The sequence below is a fragment of the Dromaius novaehollandiae genome, chromosome 13 (assembly GCF_036370855.1).
Source record: "Dromaius novaehollandiae isolate bDroNov1 chromosome 13, bDroNov1.hap1, whole genome shotgun sequence".
Classification (NCBI taxonomy): Eukaryota; Metazoa; Chordata; class Aves; order Casuariiformes; family Dromaiidae; genus Dromaius; species Dromaius novaehollandiae.
The window spans coordinates 14,447,548-14,462,561 of record NC_088110.1 but is presented as its reverse complement, the minus strand read 5'-3'; the positions used below and the strand labels follow the sequence as shown (position 1 = coordinate 14,462,561).

Sequence of the window (15,014 nt, the reverse complement as noted above, 5' to 3'; positions counted from 1 at the left end):
AAAAAAAGGAAAGGGCCTCTCCCCTGCTTAGATTGTCAAATCCCAGACTAGGCCGGAATTGAATAGGCCAAGTCAGTGACCTCAGGCAGAAAGAATGTTGGTTATTTACGTAGGGCTTCTGCTATTTTAGCAGCAAACCTTTTCTTCTGCAAGGACAATGTATACTGTTTTGTGTTTATGGCCAAGTAAAAAGCTTGTACATTTGAGATTTGCATCGTAATAGCCTAGTAACTCAATATACAGCATCCTCAAAAATCGCATTGCAGGACTCTGTTTTGTCTTAGCCAGTGCAGATCTTTAAAAGGCTTTTACAAACGTTCCCTGAAAAAAAACGTCCTACAGATTCAGCTGCTTATATGTTTGCTTTGGTTTTTTTTCAGAGTTTTGCTTTTTTTCCAAAACTAAAATTACACGTGGTTCTTTATTAGCTATCAGGCCAGTGCTCAAAATATTTTGATGCATCTCAAACCAAGCTGTGCCTGCAGCTTGAAACCAGAAAGATGTGTGAATGTGTGTGTGTGTAATTCACACACCAAGCATTTTTCCTGAAATAATGCAAGATCTTTACAAGCATTCTGGCCCTTTGGATGAGCCTGCAATTCCAAATGGTTTTTAAAGTGTGCCTTTCTCAATAGATCGTAACCATGAGGAGCTATTGTGTGAGTAAAGCACACATTTAGGATCCAATCCTGCATTCCTTAAAGTCAATGGGAGTCTGAGCGTGAAAGGAATGCAGGATTGGGTCCTGAAACAGGGGAGTAAAACTGTGTGCCAGATTGCTTTGAAAAGAAGAATACAGCACATCCACAGTAGCCACTTTTTAGTGTTTCAGATTTCAAACGGCTGAAGTCTGTGAAAAGTGGCTTCTGCCAACATGCAGTATCATCTATTCAAAGGAATTTGGCATTGATTTTTTTTTTCTATCTTAAAAACCCTGAAAGCCCTAGAAATTCACCCCTGCTTTCACAAAGCCTCAGCAATTGAGCATTGTGAGGAGGGGACTAGGCAGTGGCGGTGGGGGATGGAACCCCCCCCCACCCGTCCTAGGGCATGGGGCTGGAGCGCAGTTTCCCTCTGTAGCTGCTGCCCCGCACAAAGGGTCCTGCGCTGCCTTTCTGCCCCCGCGACGCCACGCCACGCCGGCCGCGGGTCTGGCTCCGAGGAGAGCTGCACGGACCCCATGGCTCCTCGGCCATGAAGAGTGGTGCTCACGTTGCTTGGGGGCTTTGTACAACTCCCCTGTAGGAGGCGGAGGAGAAAATTTGAATTAACAGTTATTCAGGGGCTAAAGCAGCCTCAGTGCTCCCCGTTTCCAAACGGGTGGAGTAGCAGAGAGCGGATAAGGAAAATCTCTATGCAGATATGCAGGGATAAGCCAGCGGGAGGGATGGGGAGCTGCAGGCCCAAACTCACATGGGAGTGAAGGAGAAATGCTAATAAATAAATGAATAGTATTGGAAGCTTTTGTTTTCTTTTGGCACTTCTCTGAGTCCTGGGCAGGCAAGTGTCCTCTACACAGTGAGAGAAAATCCATCTCCTAGGTGGAATCCAGCATCAGTTTTATCCTGAGATAGCTGGACAGGGGAGGTAACAGAAATGAGTTCATATTTAATATTTTCAATGATTTACTCTACATTTATTCCACACACACCCCTCAAAACTTGGTATTTTTCTTGAAATATCAGCCCCTAGAATCATCTAATGACTTAAATTTTAGCTCCCATTTTTCAGGTATAGTCATTTTCTAGCCTCAGGGTTTGCAGAGAACAGATCGGATTCTGGGTGTTTCATTTGCCTCTAAGCTTTTGAGTTATTTTGGTCCTCGTTTCTCAGCGATTAAAATGTATACCTTTGTTTTTTAACCCAGCGTTTTTGCCATCTGGATGCCCGACGTTATTAGAAGGCACAGGGGAAGCAGTGTGTGCTTTCGAGGAGCACGCGGGTGCTCTTCGGAGCTCGGGGGCACCTTGCACAGCCAGCGAGGCTGCGCTGGCCGTGCTGCCATGTGCACCGCTCCCGGGTGCAGCCCGCGGCAGCTGCGTGCGCTGCCGTGCCGGGCGCCGGGCACCCCACGGGGACGCCTGGGACGGCCCCGCCGCGGCCCTCGCTGCAGCGTAAGGTGTGGCGGGGACGCTGGGGTGCTCCCGCGTCTGGGAGCTGCGGCAGCCCACGGAGAGCCCTGGCAGCGCCGCTCTTGGTCAGGGCAGCCCCTGAGTTACGCCAGGGGCTTTTTCAAACGGAGTTACTGGGTTTGGCCCTCTGGCCTGAGTTTTCTTAAAGGAATGATGGAAACACCGTTCCCGGGTTGACAGTGGGAACAGAAACCCAACTTTTGCTCAGGCCAAGTTGCTTTGTGTCCGGTCTGATTGCACTTGTACACAGGAATTTTCCTTCCCTATTATGGCAGCTGCAAAATGTTTGAGCGAATGTTGTGTATTAATTCAGCATGTATGTTTACGTGTCACTTTAGTCTGGACACTTTGGGAGACTGTCACTGGAGATACTATCATGAGACCAGTAATGATGCTGTCGCATCAGTCATTGCAAAGATGGCATCTGAAGCTGTTAACAAGCAATTAGGTCCATGTTTGACATTGCTTAATAAAACAGATATGCACAATTCATCAGTCAGTCAGGCATGAAAAGCCAGGGGCTGCTGTGCGCAGAAGGCTGGGTGAGTCATGAACCAAAACTTCGGAAGTGCAGAAATTCTTTACTGAATGTCCCACTTAGCCTTAGACTTGAAAATTCATAAAATAAAACATAACAGGGGAAGAAATACTAGCAAAAAAAGCAAAGTGATTTTTTTTGCACTTCAGAAACAGCTGTTAAAAAGGATGTCAGGGTTATATTTGTGCTCTTCTGAAACGAGTGGGGAGCTCTTGCAGTTTATGGGTGCACTTCTCCAAGTGCTGCGCTGGCATCCTCTGCTCCCCTTGAGCCACGACCCGAGGGGGAGCAGAGCTGGGCAGTTGGGGCGCTCGGGGACGTGCCAGACCCGAGGGGGAGCAGAGCTGGGCAGGCGGGGCGCTCGGGGACGTGCCAGACCCGAGGGGGAGCAGAGCTGGGCAGGCGGGGCGCTCGGGGACGTGCCAGGCGGGCTCGCTGCGGCCAGCAGCTGAAAGGAGAGGGGCTGCGGCCCTCGGAGAGGGAGCGACAGCGGTGCTGCGTGCTCCCGTCTCAGCCAGCTCCTCGCTCCTGCCCTGCAGGCGAGGGGGGGTGGCCCTGCCGAGAAGCCCCCGCAGAGCCGGGGTCTCCGCTGGGGTGTGCTCAGACCCACCCAGGCATGTCTCCAAAGAACAGGAATGGCAGGTACTCAAATGTTATTCCATGGCGATAACTTTGGCAGTTCCAGCTTTTAATTACATCTGCTTTAACAAAGGAAGTTTCCTTATCTTTAGGAGCAATACCTACAGTTGAACTCTTTGTATTTCATATAGGGATGCTTTAATTAACAACTTCTGAGTAAAGTACAGGCCTCTTGTTACACACAGTTGTAACATTTGAAATAAAAGGATATTATTAGTCATCTTTTGCTTTGTTCTTACTGTCTAATGCTAAAACTTTCCTCCATGAAGTTACAAGAAGAGGCACATATATCTAAAATATCATGACCGAGATCACGATGCTTAGGAAGTACATTGGTGTATCTTTTGACGGCGTTGGTAGTCTCCGAGATGTGTCGGGCGTTATTTAGGAGGCGAGGCTGAGCGCGGCGCTGCCGGCGTGTCAGAGGGGAGCTCTTTGCAAGCAGTGTCAGCCCGTGAGACAATGCAGACTTCTCACGAGCTTGCTTACACTACGATACTAGTAAATCATGATTATTACCCAACAGTTGCATGTTTTTAATCGTCAAAGTACTTAAAATATTATAATAATGCTTGGCACTTTTAAACTTCAAAGCACTCTGCAAACAGTAGTTAGGCCTAGCAACCTTGCTGTGACAGTGAGACAGTGCTATCTCCTGTTTTACATTGGGGGGGGTGTTGAGAGGCATTTTTCTGTGCAAGACTGCGTACCTACCACTGAAGGCTGTGACTCGGTAAACTCACTTCCCTAGGCAAAAACCCCATTACTAACAGCAGCAGACTTCCTCTTCTGGAAGGGCTCTGGAGATGCTTTCACTGCTAGTAGAGAAGGAGCAGGACATTTTTGTTGCTGTTTTGGAGCACCTCCTTGAGACTATAAAAGCTGATCTGATTCACATTTTGTTCCATGAGGCCTGGAGCAGCTTTTGAAACAGTGTTGGAAAAAGTTTTACCCCATGTTGGCTTCCTGACTGGTGTGTTTTCACCACCAGTGAAGTGTTGCGGAGCCTGGAGAGAATAGCTGTGGACAGCCTGTGTCAACTGTGGGTCATTTTCCTTTTGCAAGGCAAAGCTTAGACTTGCTGCCTGATGCCCAGGCCTTTGCTAAAGCCATGCTGTTCTGCTGTTCTTCACTTGTGCTTTGCTACACTTGGGATGTAGAAGTCCTGCAGGAAATAATTATTAGGCACATTTTAAATATTGAGCAATCCTAAATTGGATAAATTCATTTTATAAAGTAAACCATAGTTCCCAAAAGCCTGGTTTCCTTTGGATGTTTGTTGTCTTGTTTGTGAACACCACTTGTGATCTTTTTCTGTGACAGAGTCGTTTCTAGCTCACACTTTATGCAAGAAGATCTGCTTGAAACGTCACACTCTTAGCTGGACGTTTGCAAGGTCTCCGCCATCCACGCAATGCGTCGGGACCCCACTACCCCAAGCTCTCTACCCTGTCGAATTTGTTGATGTCGGCCAAGAAGTCTGCAAGTTAGCAGATGGGCATATGTTGTCTCTGTGAGCACATAAGCTTTATTTTCTGTAGTAAGCAAGGCTAAAAACCATGCAGGCAAAAAAAGGGCTTCCCTATAAGCTGCAGGCTGAGTGGCGTTTTGCCCTCTCTTTGGGCGTTTATCATGGTCTCCCCACGCGTTCTAGGCCGACCCGCTGTTCTCCCGGCCCGGTGTGAGACGGCACTCTCCCTTGGTGCTGTACAGGACTGCTCTGACAGGCGGACGTGCCAAGGGAGGGATCCAGCTAAAGGCGGAGGACGAGGAAAGGAGCGCTGTGTTTGTGAAACCCCGTATTTGTGCATTCTGTGGTAGGCTGCTCGTTATTATTATAATGAGCTATCTGCAAGTTGTATCAAGTTTTGTCAGAAATGCTGGCTTTTGTTTCAATATTGTAAAAGCAAATAGTAACTTGGACTTGGATTTCCTCCGTCATTTAAAGGAAAACCAGGCAGCAGATTCTTTGTACCGGCATGCAGATGGTATTGCCTTGTCTAGCTGGCCAGGCGCTCGACTCAGCTGGCTAAAGCAGTGTCACTGGTTTTGACTTGTAACCTCTGCCTGACTGGCAATAATAGGTTACGGCCGCGTGGAGCAGGCTACTGCTGCGCAGGTCCCAGCGTTGCTCCAGCGCTCGGGGAAGGAAGCCGCGCAAGCGAGCGGGGGGCGGTTACACTAGCCTGCGTGGTACGGCCCCGTCTCGGCTCTGCGGCCTCCAAGCGCGAGGGCGGCTCAGGGAGCGCTGTGCCGGCGCTGCGGGAGCACAGCCTGGACCTCCTTTCGGTTTGCGGCTCCTCACTGATTGTGATTGCTGGCGCTTTTCTATTTATTGCAGTATTTATATGATCCCCGGCACCCACAGAGCTTGGTGTTTAACTTTGCTCAGTGCTGTCATTTAGCAAACTTTTCTGGAGGGCAAACAGAAAATGTTTTTGCTTTTATTTCTGAAATTCAGTACGTAGAAGCCAGTATACTGTAGTTCATGCTATTTGTGTGATAACTCGCTGTTTCTTGTTTATGAGATAATTATTGTACTATCCCTGAATGAAATTCCTCTAAGGTAAAAGGCCTGTCAATCTTATTAATTATTGCTAATAATAGTAATTATCATGTGAGTAAGCTGCTTGCCTGCTTTATGAGTTTGGGCAAGTCAGTTCCCTAATACGTGGCGTGGTTTTCTCATCTGTATAATGGGGAAAATGATATTTTTCCTCAGTTTTGAAAGGCGTTGCTCTAGGAGTGTAATATAAAACTGTGGCTTTTTTACCATGTCAGCTATAAGAAAGGGGAGGTCAGCCGTCTGTTTCTGACAGGGCGGTGGGTTTGTAGAGGCATGCCTAATCAGTAAGCAGGGGCTCACAAGTTGTGCACTGGCTGAGACGGGGGCTTGCAGTTTTACTGCACTTGAGCGAGTTGAGGTTGTTTCACGTCCTAGGGCGATCGGCTGCCCATGAAAAGTTTGATAACAGAAGCATCTTTGAGAGCTAGTCCGCAGCATCATTTTGCCTTACTTGCTGTGGATCATAGGCTTCCCACTCCTTCCTGGTCATGGAAGAATCAGACCTGATTGACTTCTTCTATGGGTGCTTTGCTCTGCAGTAACAGGAGCAGAATTGGGGTGTTTCCACCACTGTTAGCACTACCAGGCTCTCTGGTGAACGTTGGGATGCAATGTGGATCTTCATACACCTTGTGCAGTCCCTAGGAGATGCTGATGCCTGCCCTGACTTAAGGCATTCTCTTGCTGCAGAAATCCTTCCAGGGCTAGAGTTCAGGATTTGTCCCTAATTATCTTGCTGCTTCTAACCATAATGGGCGTGTGGGGAGAGTGATGGCTGGAGATTTACCATCTGAAATAAGCAGGCAGGTTTTCTGCATTGACTGAGCCAGTCCCTGTGAGTAATTTGGAAATGCTGCATCAGCATGTAGAAGACAAGTTCCTGGCCTGGGTGTGGTCATTTTATTTCCACCATCTGAAAGCAAATCATGTGTCCTTGCAGGTCTTGCAGAACCAACATATACTTTAAGAAGCCATTCTTGGCTCTTTCCTTTCTCTCTCACTTCTTTTTACAGTACTTTATTATTAGCTCCTTTATTTCCATTTGGGTAGAGACAGCATGACACAGCTGGGCAGAGGACAGTGGGTTTTTTTTCCAGGGAGTTTCCTTTCCTTGCAGAACGTCCTCCTTGCCCGCCGCCCCGCCAGCCTGCCTCCCGCACCTTCGCGGGGCCTGCGATCGGCACGGGCTTCCTGCTCGGCGCTGCCGGGCTTGCGCTGGGTGCGACTCCCAGCAGGCTGGCACAGGCTCTGTGTGTTTAGAGGCGCAGCAAGGAATTACAACAACAACAACATGCCACGCAAACCACACTGAGCAAGCTTGAGTGACTCTTAATGGGACTTACCTCTGGAAACTAGGCTCTTGTGTTGCCCGGATCGCAGTGGCTTGCGTGACTTAGGAGTAATACCTGCAGCAGAGGACAGTCTGTCAGGCAATAAAGAGCTTTAGTAGGTGATTAAAGATGGATACGAAGCCAAGGCTTTCGTGTTCCCTCAAGAATGATGTTTGTTTGTTTGCATGGCGTGGTTCTGGAGGCACTGGAGAGGTTTATTATTTGCTGGCCTGACTGTGCAGTCCGGGCCGGGGTGGTGCTTGCTGTGGGTGGTGGGCTTGGAGGGGGACGCGTGCGTGGAAGGCTGCGAGGCAGGGGCTCACCTCTGCCGTGAGCTGCTGCCGCGAGTCAGCGCACGCTTGGGGGTGCTCGGAGCCGGTTCAGTCCCTGCCGCGGCGTGCGAGGACACCGGCACGAGTGCACCGGCCTGGACAGCTCTGGGGCCCGCTGACAGGGGTCGTGAGTCTGGCTGGAGGTGGATGCACGCTTCAGGCCCGGAGGTTGCTGGGTGCCTGACCTGTGTGCCCTTCCCGGGTGGAAAGCAGGTAGGCTCTAGGAGCCGCTGCAAGGGTGTGCGTGAGGTGGAGGCAGCTTCCCAAGGCTGGAAGAGGAGCCGGGGAGGAGGGTTGTGAGCATGATGGCAGTGACAGCCGAGTCGTGGGTTTTGAGCCAGAGGGAAGAAATGGCAGCGGTGGGAGGAACGGTTGTGTCTGGAGAGGGCAGTCAGGGAAGAGGTATCCTGAAGGCAGCTCGGCAGGCAGGGAGGAGAGGCAGGAGGGGAGCTGACTAGCTGAGCAGGACTCAGCAGGGAGGAAGTACGTCTCGGGGCTCCAGAACGAAACAGTTTGTAGAGCCGGGCCTTTGGGAAGGAGCATCAGCCATTTTCTTTAGCAAACCTGAAACAGGCACTGCAGGCAAGAGCAGAGGAGCTAACGGGTGCCAGAGGACTCGTGGAAGCGGTGGCAGCTCTTCCGTTGGGCGTGAGGCTGTGTCCTCCCTAGTCCTTTACCAAAATACTGGTGGTGATGCACTATGTCTGCTGTAAGTTCAATTTTGAGCAGGTCCTCATAGGAATCAAAAGTTTGAAGGTCATTTTGAAGCAGATTTATAGTTCTGTAAAGGACTCTGTTCAAAGAGTCGTGAGCCTAAAGATTTATAAGTCAGTCAGACAGGGGAATGGCTTGCTCACCACGTTCACAGGGGAAGGATATAATGAAATTTACTGCTTCCTTGACAATTGCAGTTAGATACTAAGAAAAGAACCCTGTACTCTTGCTAGAAGTGTAGCTGAGAACTAGGGCAGACTATTAAGGGAGGTCATGGATCTCTTCCACTGGAGAGTTTTAAGAACAGCTTGGGTGCATAACAGGGAAGATTTAGAGGTAGTTGCTCCTGTGTCTCTCTTGAGAGAAGCATCATGACCCCCTAAGAGCTGTTCCAGCCCTGTGTCTTGTTTCTGTCACTGACTTAGTGGATGAACCAGTTTTACATGAGAGTCTCTGAGAGAAGATTCGTAGTCTCAGTGTACTGCCCAGGGTAACAGGATCCTGGTCCCCAACCACGGCTACCAGGCAGTAAGAAAGTCAAAAAATAACTGACTCCACCTACCAGTAATATGGAGACGGAAGCTTGTGAGATCTAAAGCCCAAGAATGTGCACACAAAAGAAGCATTTCACTCGAGCACGACAGTAAAACCGCCAGACAACCACATGCAGCATGTGATTTCCCAAAAGCATCAGCCCAATCCCAACTTTGTGCCGCACGCTGTTTCCCAGGATCAGATCACAGTGGCAACGTGTAAAAGGCACTTTTAAGCACTGAAAATTAATCATATTTTCCTCAACATTGTTTATGGAAACTGTGGAGAGCACTTCTGCCACTCTGCTCTCTGCCAGCTAGCTCAGAGCTCGCCAGCCCTGAGATTTAAACTCTCAGCAAGGATAGGCAGTGTTTATGGTGGAGGTTCCCATCCTTGGGACGTTAGGGAGAAGTCCAGGCTTGTTCGGTGGAGTGAAAGTTTCAACAGTGAATTCGAAGACCGTTTGTCTGATGACCTGTAAAGACAGAGTCTTTTGCCCTTTTCCTGGGTCTGTGTCCCCAACAGTATTGTTGCTGTGCATTGCTAATGGCAGCTTATATGCAGCCCTTAGGCGTCGTGACATCTCTTTACCAAGGCTGCAAACGGTTTGATGAGAACACCCAAATATTTGGAAACTTTGGCCAGATAGGACCCTGACACTGGCTGGAAACAAGCTGAATCAGGGTGAGTCTGGTTACTCTTCTCCCTTGCTGGTTTACGCTGACACAATGTCATCGCCTTCAGTGGAACCACTCTGGCGTACAAGAGAGATGTTTTTGATCAGCCGTATATTAAGAACTGTTGGATTTGATAGTTTTCTGAATTCCTTTTTTTAACATTTTTTGTTGAGGCTTTCTGGAATCTTGTATATTTCTTAACTGTAAAGGGAACCGTCAATTTATGATGATCCCATACACAGTAAATAAGAGCTCAGCTAATTCCAATAAAACAGCAAATGTTCAAACTTGAAAATGAAATCTCTTGTTTTCAGTGCTGTTCTGTGCTTCCCTGTGCCTTGTGCTGGTTTAGTATCGCAGGTTGCTACAGGTCTAGCTGTTGTAGCATTGATTAATGTATTAATATTTTGAAAGGTGACAGCAACATTAATGTGCTGCTGTTCCATGCTTGTTGTCCTTCAGAGTCAAATGCATTGGGTTCATCCCAAGTGGGTTATCCCAGGTATGACTTGACCTGCAAAGAAAATTGTTTTGATTTACAAATGAGCTTTTCCCACCAGAATAATCATTTGGGGGTTTAGGTTTCAAATTTACCAGGAACTGGAATCACCTGCGTTCCCGAACCCATACCTACAGGTCAAATTCAGTTGATAAGGAATTTGTTAATGTATGATGGAGACTAGAGCCTAATTCTCACCCAGGTATCTGGATTGACAGTCCAGTGAGAAAAAAAGCTAGGAACTGGCCATGTTAACAGGCACAGGAGGGTGTATTTTTTATCTTTTGTCCTGAATGCCTAAGCTTGGAAACAGAGTACAAAATACTGACAGTAAAATATTTTAACAGGGAGAAGACTACGAGGAAAAGCATTCTACAATGTCAATGGTAAAGTGTACTGTGAAGAAGACTTCCTAGTAAGTAAGATTTCAGGCATTTTTTCATTGTTTTTAAACCAAATTTTTCTTTTATATTGGCTTGTTTGCTTTGAGAGACAGTCTAGTCTTCCGGGGCCTACTTCTGCCTCTGTTGGAATTGCAAAGCATTTTATCATCAACTCCATGAAGACAGGATCAGGCCCTTAGTTTGAAGCGGTGGCTATGAAACCAAGTGCCTAACTGTCCATAAGCCATCACAATGTGTAAATTATGAGAATAAACACGAGCTGCTCAAGCTTTGGACTTGAATTGCAGCCACAAAGCCTTGCTTGCCAAGCTAGAGCTCAAAGTCAAACATCTGGGGAATACCAGTCATAACAAGAGGGGAGACGTTTTTGACTGGAGCACGTCATCGCTGTGTACAATGTTGCTTTGTTACAGGCACAGTTTTAATCACTGCTCTGCTAGGAGTGATGTGGAGCTGCATTGTGATTAGCTAAAAACTGTTAGCCACGGAGGAGCAACTAATTTTCTCTCCACACACCCAGAGCTTTTATAAATGCTGTGCTTTAATAGAGACTGAGTCATGAAAAGAAAAATGAAGCATGTTGCTGAGCTGCGTTGTTCCAAAAATAAAATATTTGTGCAATTAAGGGTGAGGATTGTGCAGTACTTACACAGAGAAAGATTTGATAACTGGCAGACCATTTATAATTAAGATTAAGAGGACAACGTGGCTGGGAGTTGAAATCAGAGAGGATTGATGTACTTTAGCTTATAGGATGGAGAATCAATATGTTGAATTCACAGCACCTTTATTTATTGAAATAACATTCATTTACAGCCTAGGTCTTCAAGAATGACCTTCAATTTCTAATTAGTATATTGCCATCCTTTCTGCAAAGGAATTCCTCAAAGTATATCCCACAACAAAAATGTTATTGGCACTTCAGAGAATGGAAATGCATTTCTCATCAATGCAATCCATAAAAATCCTCGAAATTCCTAAAATATAAGCCATATTTGCCTTCATGAGTTACACCTTTGCTCAGCCTACCACAGCTGGAGCCTGTCGAAAAGAGCAAGTTGTATTTTTTGCAGAAAAGAGGTTTCTTGTTATAATTAAAATACGTTACTCTTTTACATGTTTCTTGGAGGTAAAATTATTTTTTTCTCCCATGCTTTTTTTCAGCTCTTTCCTGTGTTCCTGCAGAAACACAGGGAGAGGGAGAAAAGGTGGAATATGAGATGAAAGGGTTCAAACATTTGAGATTTTTGTTTTGAATTGTCTTATTTTGAATTCCCCATGATCAAAACCTTTCATACAGACTTAACAATGTGATTGTTGTTATTATGCAGTTTCAGCCTAAACATAACAATTTTGAATGTAAAAATCTAAATTTCTTTTTGGATAACATTCAGTTTTCAGAGGGAGGAAAAGTCTTTAGCCCATTCCATAGTAGGCTTCTACTTGCCTATGCAAGTAGACTGCCTACTTGCAGTCATTTTCCCAAGAAAATTGGGGTTGGGGACCTGATAGGAATAAGCTTCCTGAAAGTTAGGGAACTGCTGGACATGTAAGGCACAGATTCATAAGTCTGAACCTTCTACTGGTATATCTTAGCAGGTTCCCAGTAGCACAGGGGCAAGTGAGAGAAGCAGGCCAAGGAACTGTCTGCTGCATAAGGCAGCAAAAGAAATTAAATTTTGACGTTGTCCCTAACTGTTAAATTAGCTGATTCTCAGAAGGTGACTCCATTCTCTCTCAGCTTCCCTTCAGCAAATCATAACAAGCAAGAATACTAGGAATTGCCTTGCTTCCCTAATGAAATGAAGCAACTTTGCCTATTTTAATTTAGATTTATGTGGACTGAACAAGCTCAAAGCCTAGCAGTCACAGGAAAAGGCTGCAAAGTTGCATTTAATAAGGAAGGCATTTTAACAGCTTCTTACTCCCAGGCCTTGCTCCTAACCACTTTGAAATCCCTCCCCCCCCCCAAAAAAAAAAGTCCAAAGCAGATAGTCAAGTGCTTTTTCTGTTATACAGAAGATTTCAATCTCTGCTGTAACTCCAAACCTTAGTTCAGCTTTATATATGGATTTTCAGCTGACAGCACCACAGTAGGATATTAGAGAAGTAAAAGATAGGACACAGACTCTCTAGGGCATCTGTTTAGTCCCCCTTCTTGTCACAGAGGGCTTGTTCCTCACCTTTCTTCTCAAGCTCATGGCCCTCTCTAGTTCTAGACATGTCACCTAGCCATAGGGACACTCATTTGCAATGAAGCTGGGCAGGAGGGGGAAGTAAAAAACTGTCTCAGGATGTGTTAGGCTAATTTTGCCCTCAACAACTGCCATGCAAGCTTTGCAGGCCTAGAGGAGAGAGCCAGCAGAGCTCTAGGAGCTGCTGTACGTTGTAGCAGTCTCCTGAGCTGTCCCATAGGCCTGAGTCCATTGGTGCCCCACAAAGACCTGCCTCTTCCCTCCCTGGAAGCCTCGGTCCTGAGCTAGAGTAGCAGCAAGAGTATGCACGCTTCCCTTCAGCACTTCTTGCACCAGGGGACTTGTCTGCTAGCTCGTTCTAGCCTCTTTTTGGCCTCTAAAATACAGTCTAAGGCACAGCGGATCAGATTTGGCTGTATTCTTATGTAACAACATAGGAAAAGATGATTTTAATTTGGGGGAGGAAATGGAGGCAGTGTGTCTACATTATAATTGTATTTCTCCTAACAAAATACGGACTCCCATTGGTGTTTGTTCTCTTACTTGGCTTTTCTTTGCCTGGGAACTATGAGAAGCCTTAAAATGTCATATATGTATGGGAGTCTGGTCATGGCTTCGTGGATCTGCAGCCCTGCAGTCTGTGACCAGGTTATTTCATTTATGTTACAAACAAAACAGGAGTTAGAAGCGGAGCAGCTCCTGAGAATTTTGGCAGGAGGGGACTGTGCCTATCATGCTGTGGTCATTGGTGAAATCCATGTAATAATAAATGGAGAGGTCTGTAAACTTGCAGTAGCGACAGCAGGCTAATCTTTGCACTGTTTCCCAGAGACTGTGCTGCCTCTGCGTGTCCTGTTACTCTGCTGCAGGTGCTTCCTCGCTGTCACCCTGCCCCATACTGGGAATGTCCGGCAGGAGTGGTCCAGGTGACACACCGGAGGAAGCAGCACCCCACCCTGGTACTGCAGTTAATGGCACGTGAGCAAGGACAGGCAAAAGAGCTGGACCACTTCTTGCTGTGAACCAGTCAATGTAGAAACATCTTTGAAAGAATGGAGATTATTTAGGGATCTCTATTGGAACTTTTAGAAATGTTTAATTTTTTCCCGTTAAGTGTTAGTATTTTAATTTTCCTGTGATACTGCTGTTCTCCTTGTCAGAACTGCTCCTGTAGAAGCAGTCTCCAGAACTGTAGCTTGTAGCTCATACGAGGTACATGGTTCTTTAACTCCCACTCAAGACAGATCAGCTCTTTCTCTCCATCAAAGGAGATGTGTTGAATTCACTGCAATATTATTATGGTTCTTGAAGACAACTTTAACAAACAACATTATCTGGTCTGTAGAAATGTTTGGCACCTCTAGTAAGAGTGGGGCTTGCCCTCCTTGGCTAAACTGTCCCGTTTGAGGTTCGGCACAGAGCTTGTGCCAGCCGCTGAAGGGCGTCTCTCTCCAAACTCTAAAAGCATTTGCGTTTCAATGGTGAAATGCTTTATGGGCCACATTTTTTAAGAGAACTCAGTTGTCATTTAAAGCATGGTAAGTGCCAAAGAACTTTGACTACCAAGCTGTTTCAAAAAAAATTAGTCCATAGGTGTGACATGAGGATCTCCTAGCATCAATCATTTAAAATCTGGCCCCCTCCCTTCTTTTTTTTTGTAAAGCGCTTTTGATTTCTGGACGAAAGGTGTTATAGAAAAGTAGATGTTATCATTCATTATGAGCAATTTCCACTGCGCAGCCATAAAGCTATCCAAAGCACAGATACACCCATCAAAATCTTTGGCAATAGCTGCAAGGTACATTCTTCTAACAAATAGTTTTCCCACATGTTTGCTCTTATTGAGGGCACAGATTATCTTTGTCTGAATCAGAAGGCTTATTTTGCTCATTCTTTCCAGGGAAGAAGTACTAGAAGTTTTTAGACCCTCTGATGGAATTGTAGTTGGGGAGGAGATGCCAAATGGAACTGCCATGATCGGCCGTGCGTGAATGGTGCCAATCTTCTTGTGTGCAGGGCTGCAAAGGAAGGCGTTAGGGCTGGTAAACCCTTACCACGTGATAAGGATATGGCATCCCTCTCTTTTCTTTCTTTATTTTTATCAGCCTCCCAATTACAGCCCTAATCAGCTGTAAAGTCTGTCAGTGCTTAAACCCAGACCATCTTGGCTAAATGTAGTGAATAAATCAGATTTAAAAAAAAAAAATCACTGGTACTTCCACTTCTGCCTAAGCATGGTGCAGAGACGTCTAATCTCTGTGATTGTTAGTAGAACCACTTCAGTATCAAGATAGGATATTATTGAATGGGAATAGTTCCAAAAAAAAAAAAAACCAACAAACCCAACAACTGTACAATGATTTGCTTTGGTTCTAGGGAAGATAACAAGATAATGGTTACTCTTTTCCATGCCACCTTAAGGTAGCAAGACCAGCAGTATCCAACTCTTGCTT

General features: G+C 46.3%; 1 protein-coding gene across 1 annotated transcript in view; it reads left to right on the top strand.

Annotated features, from left to right (window-relative positions):
• WTIP (WT1 interacting protein) overlaps window positions 1–15,014 on the top strand; it is a 91,484-nt gene that overhangs the window by 54,985 nt on the left and 21,485 nt on the right. Inside the window, exon 3 of the mRNA XM_026107608.2 lies at window positions 10,310–10,377. Coding sequence (XP_025963393.2) covers window positions 10,310–10,377 — 68 coding nt within the window. The remainder of the gene's footprint in view (window positions 1–10,309; window positions 10,378–15,014) is intronic.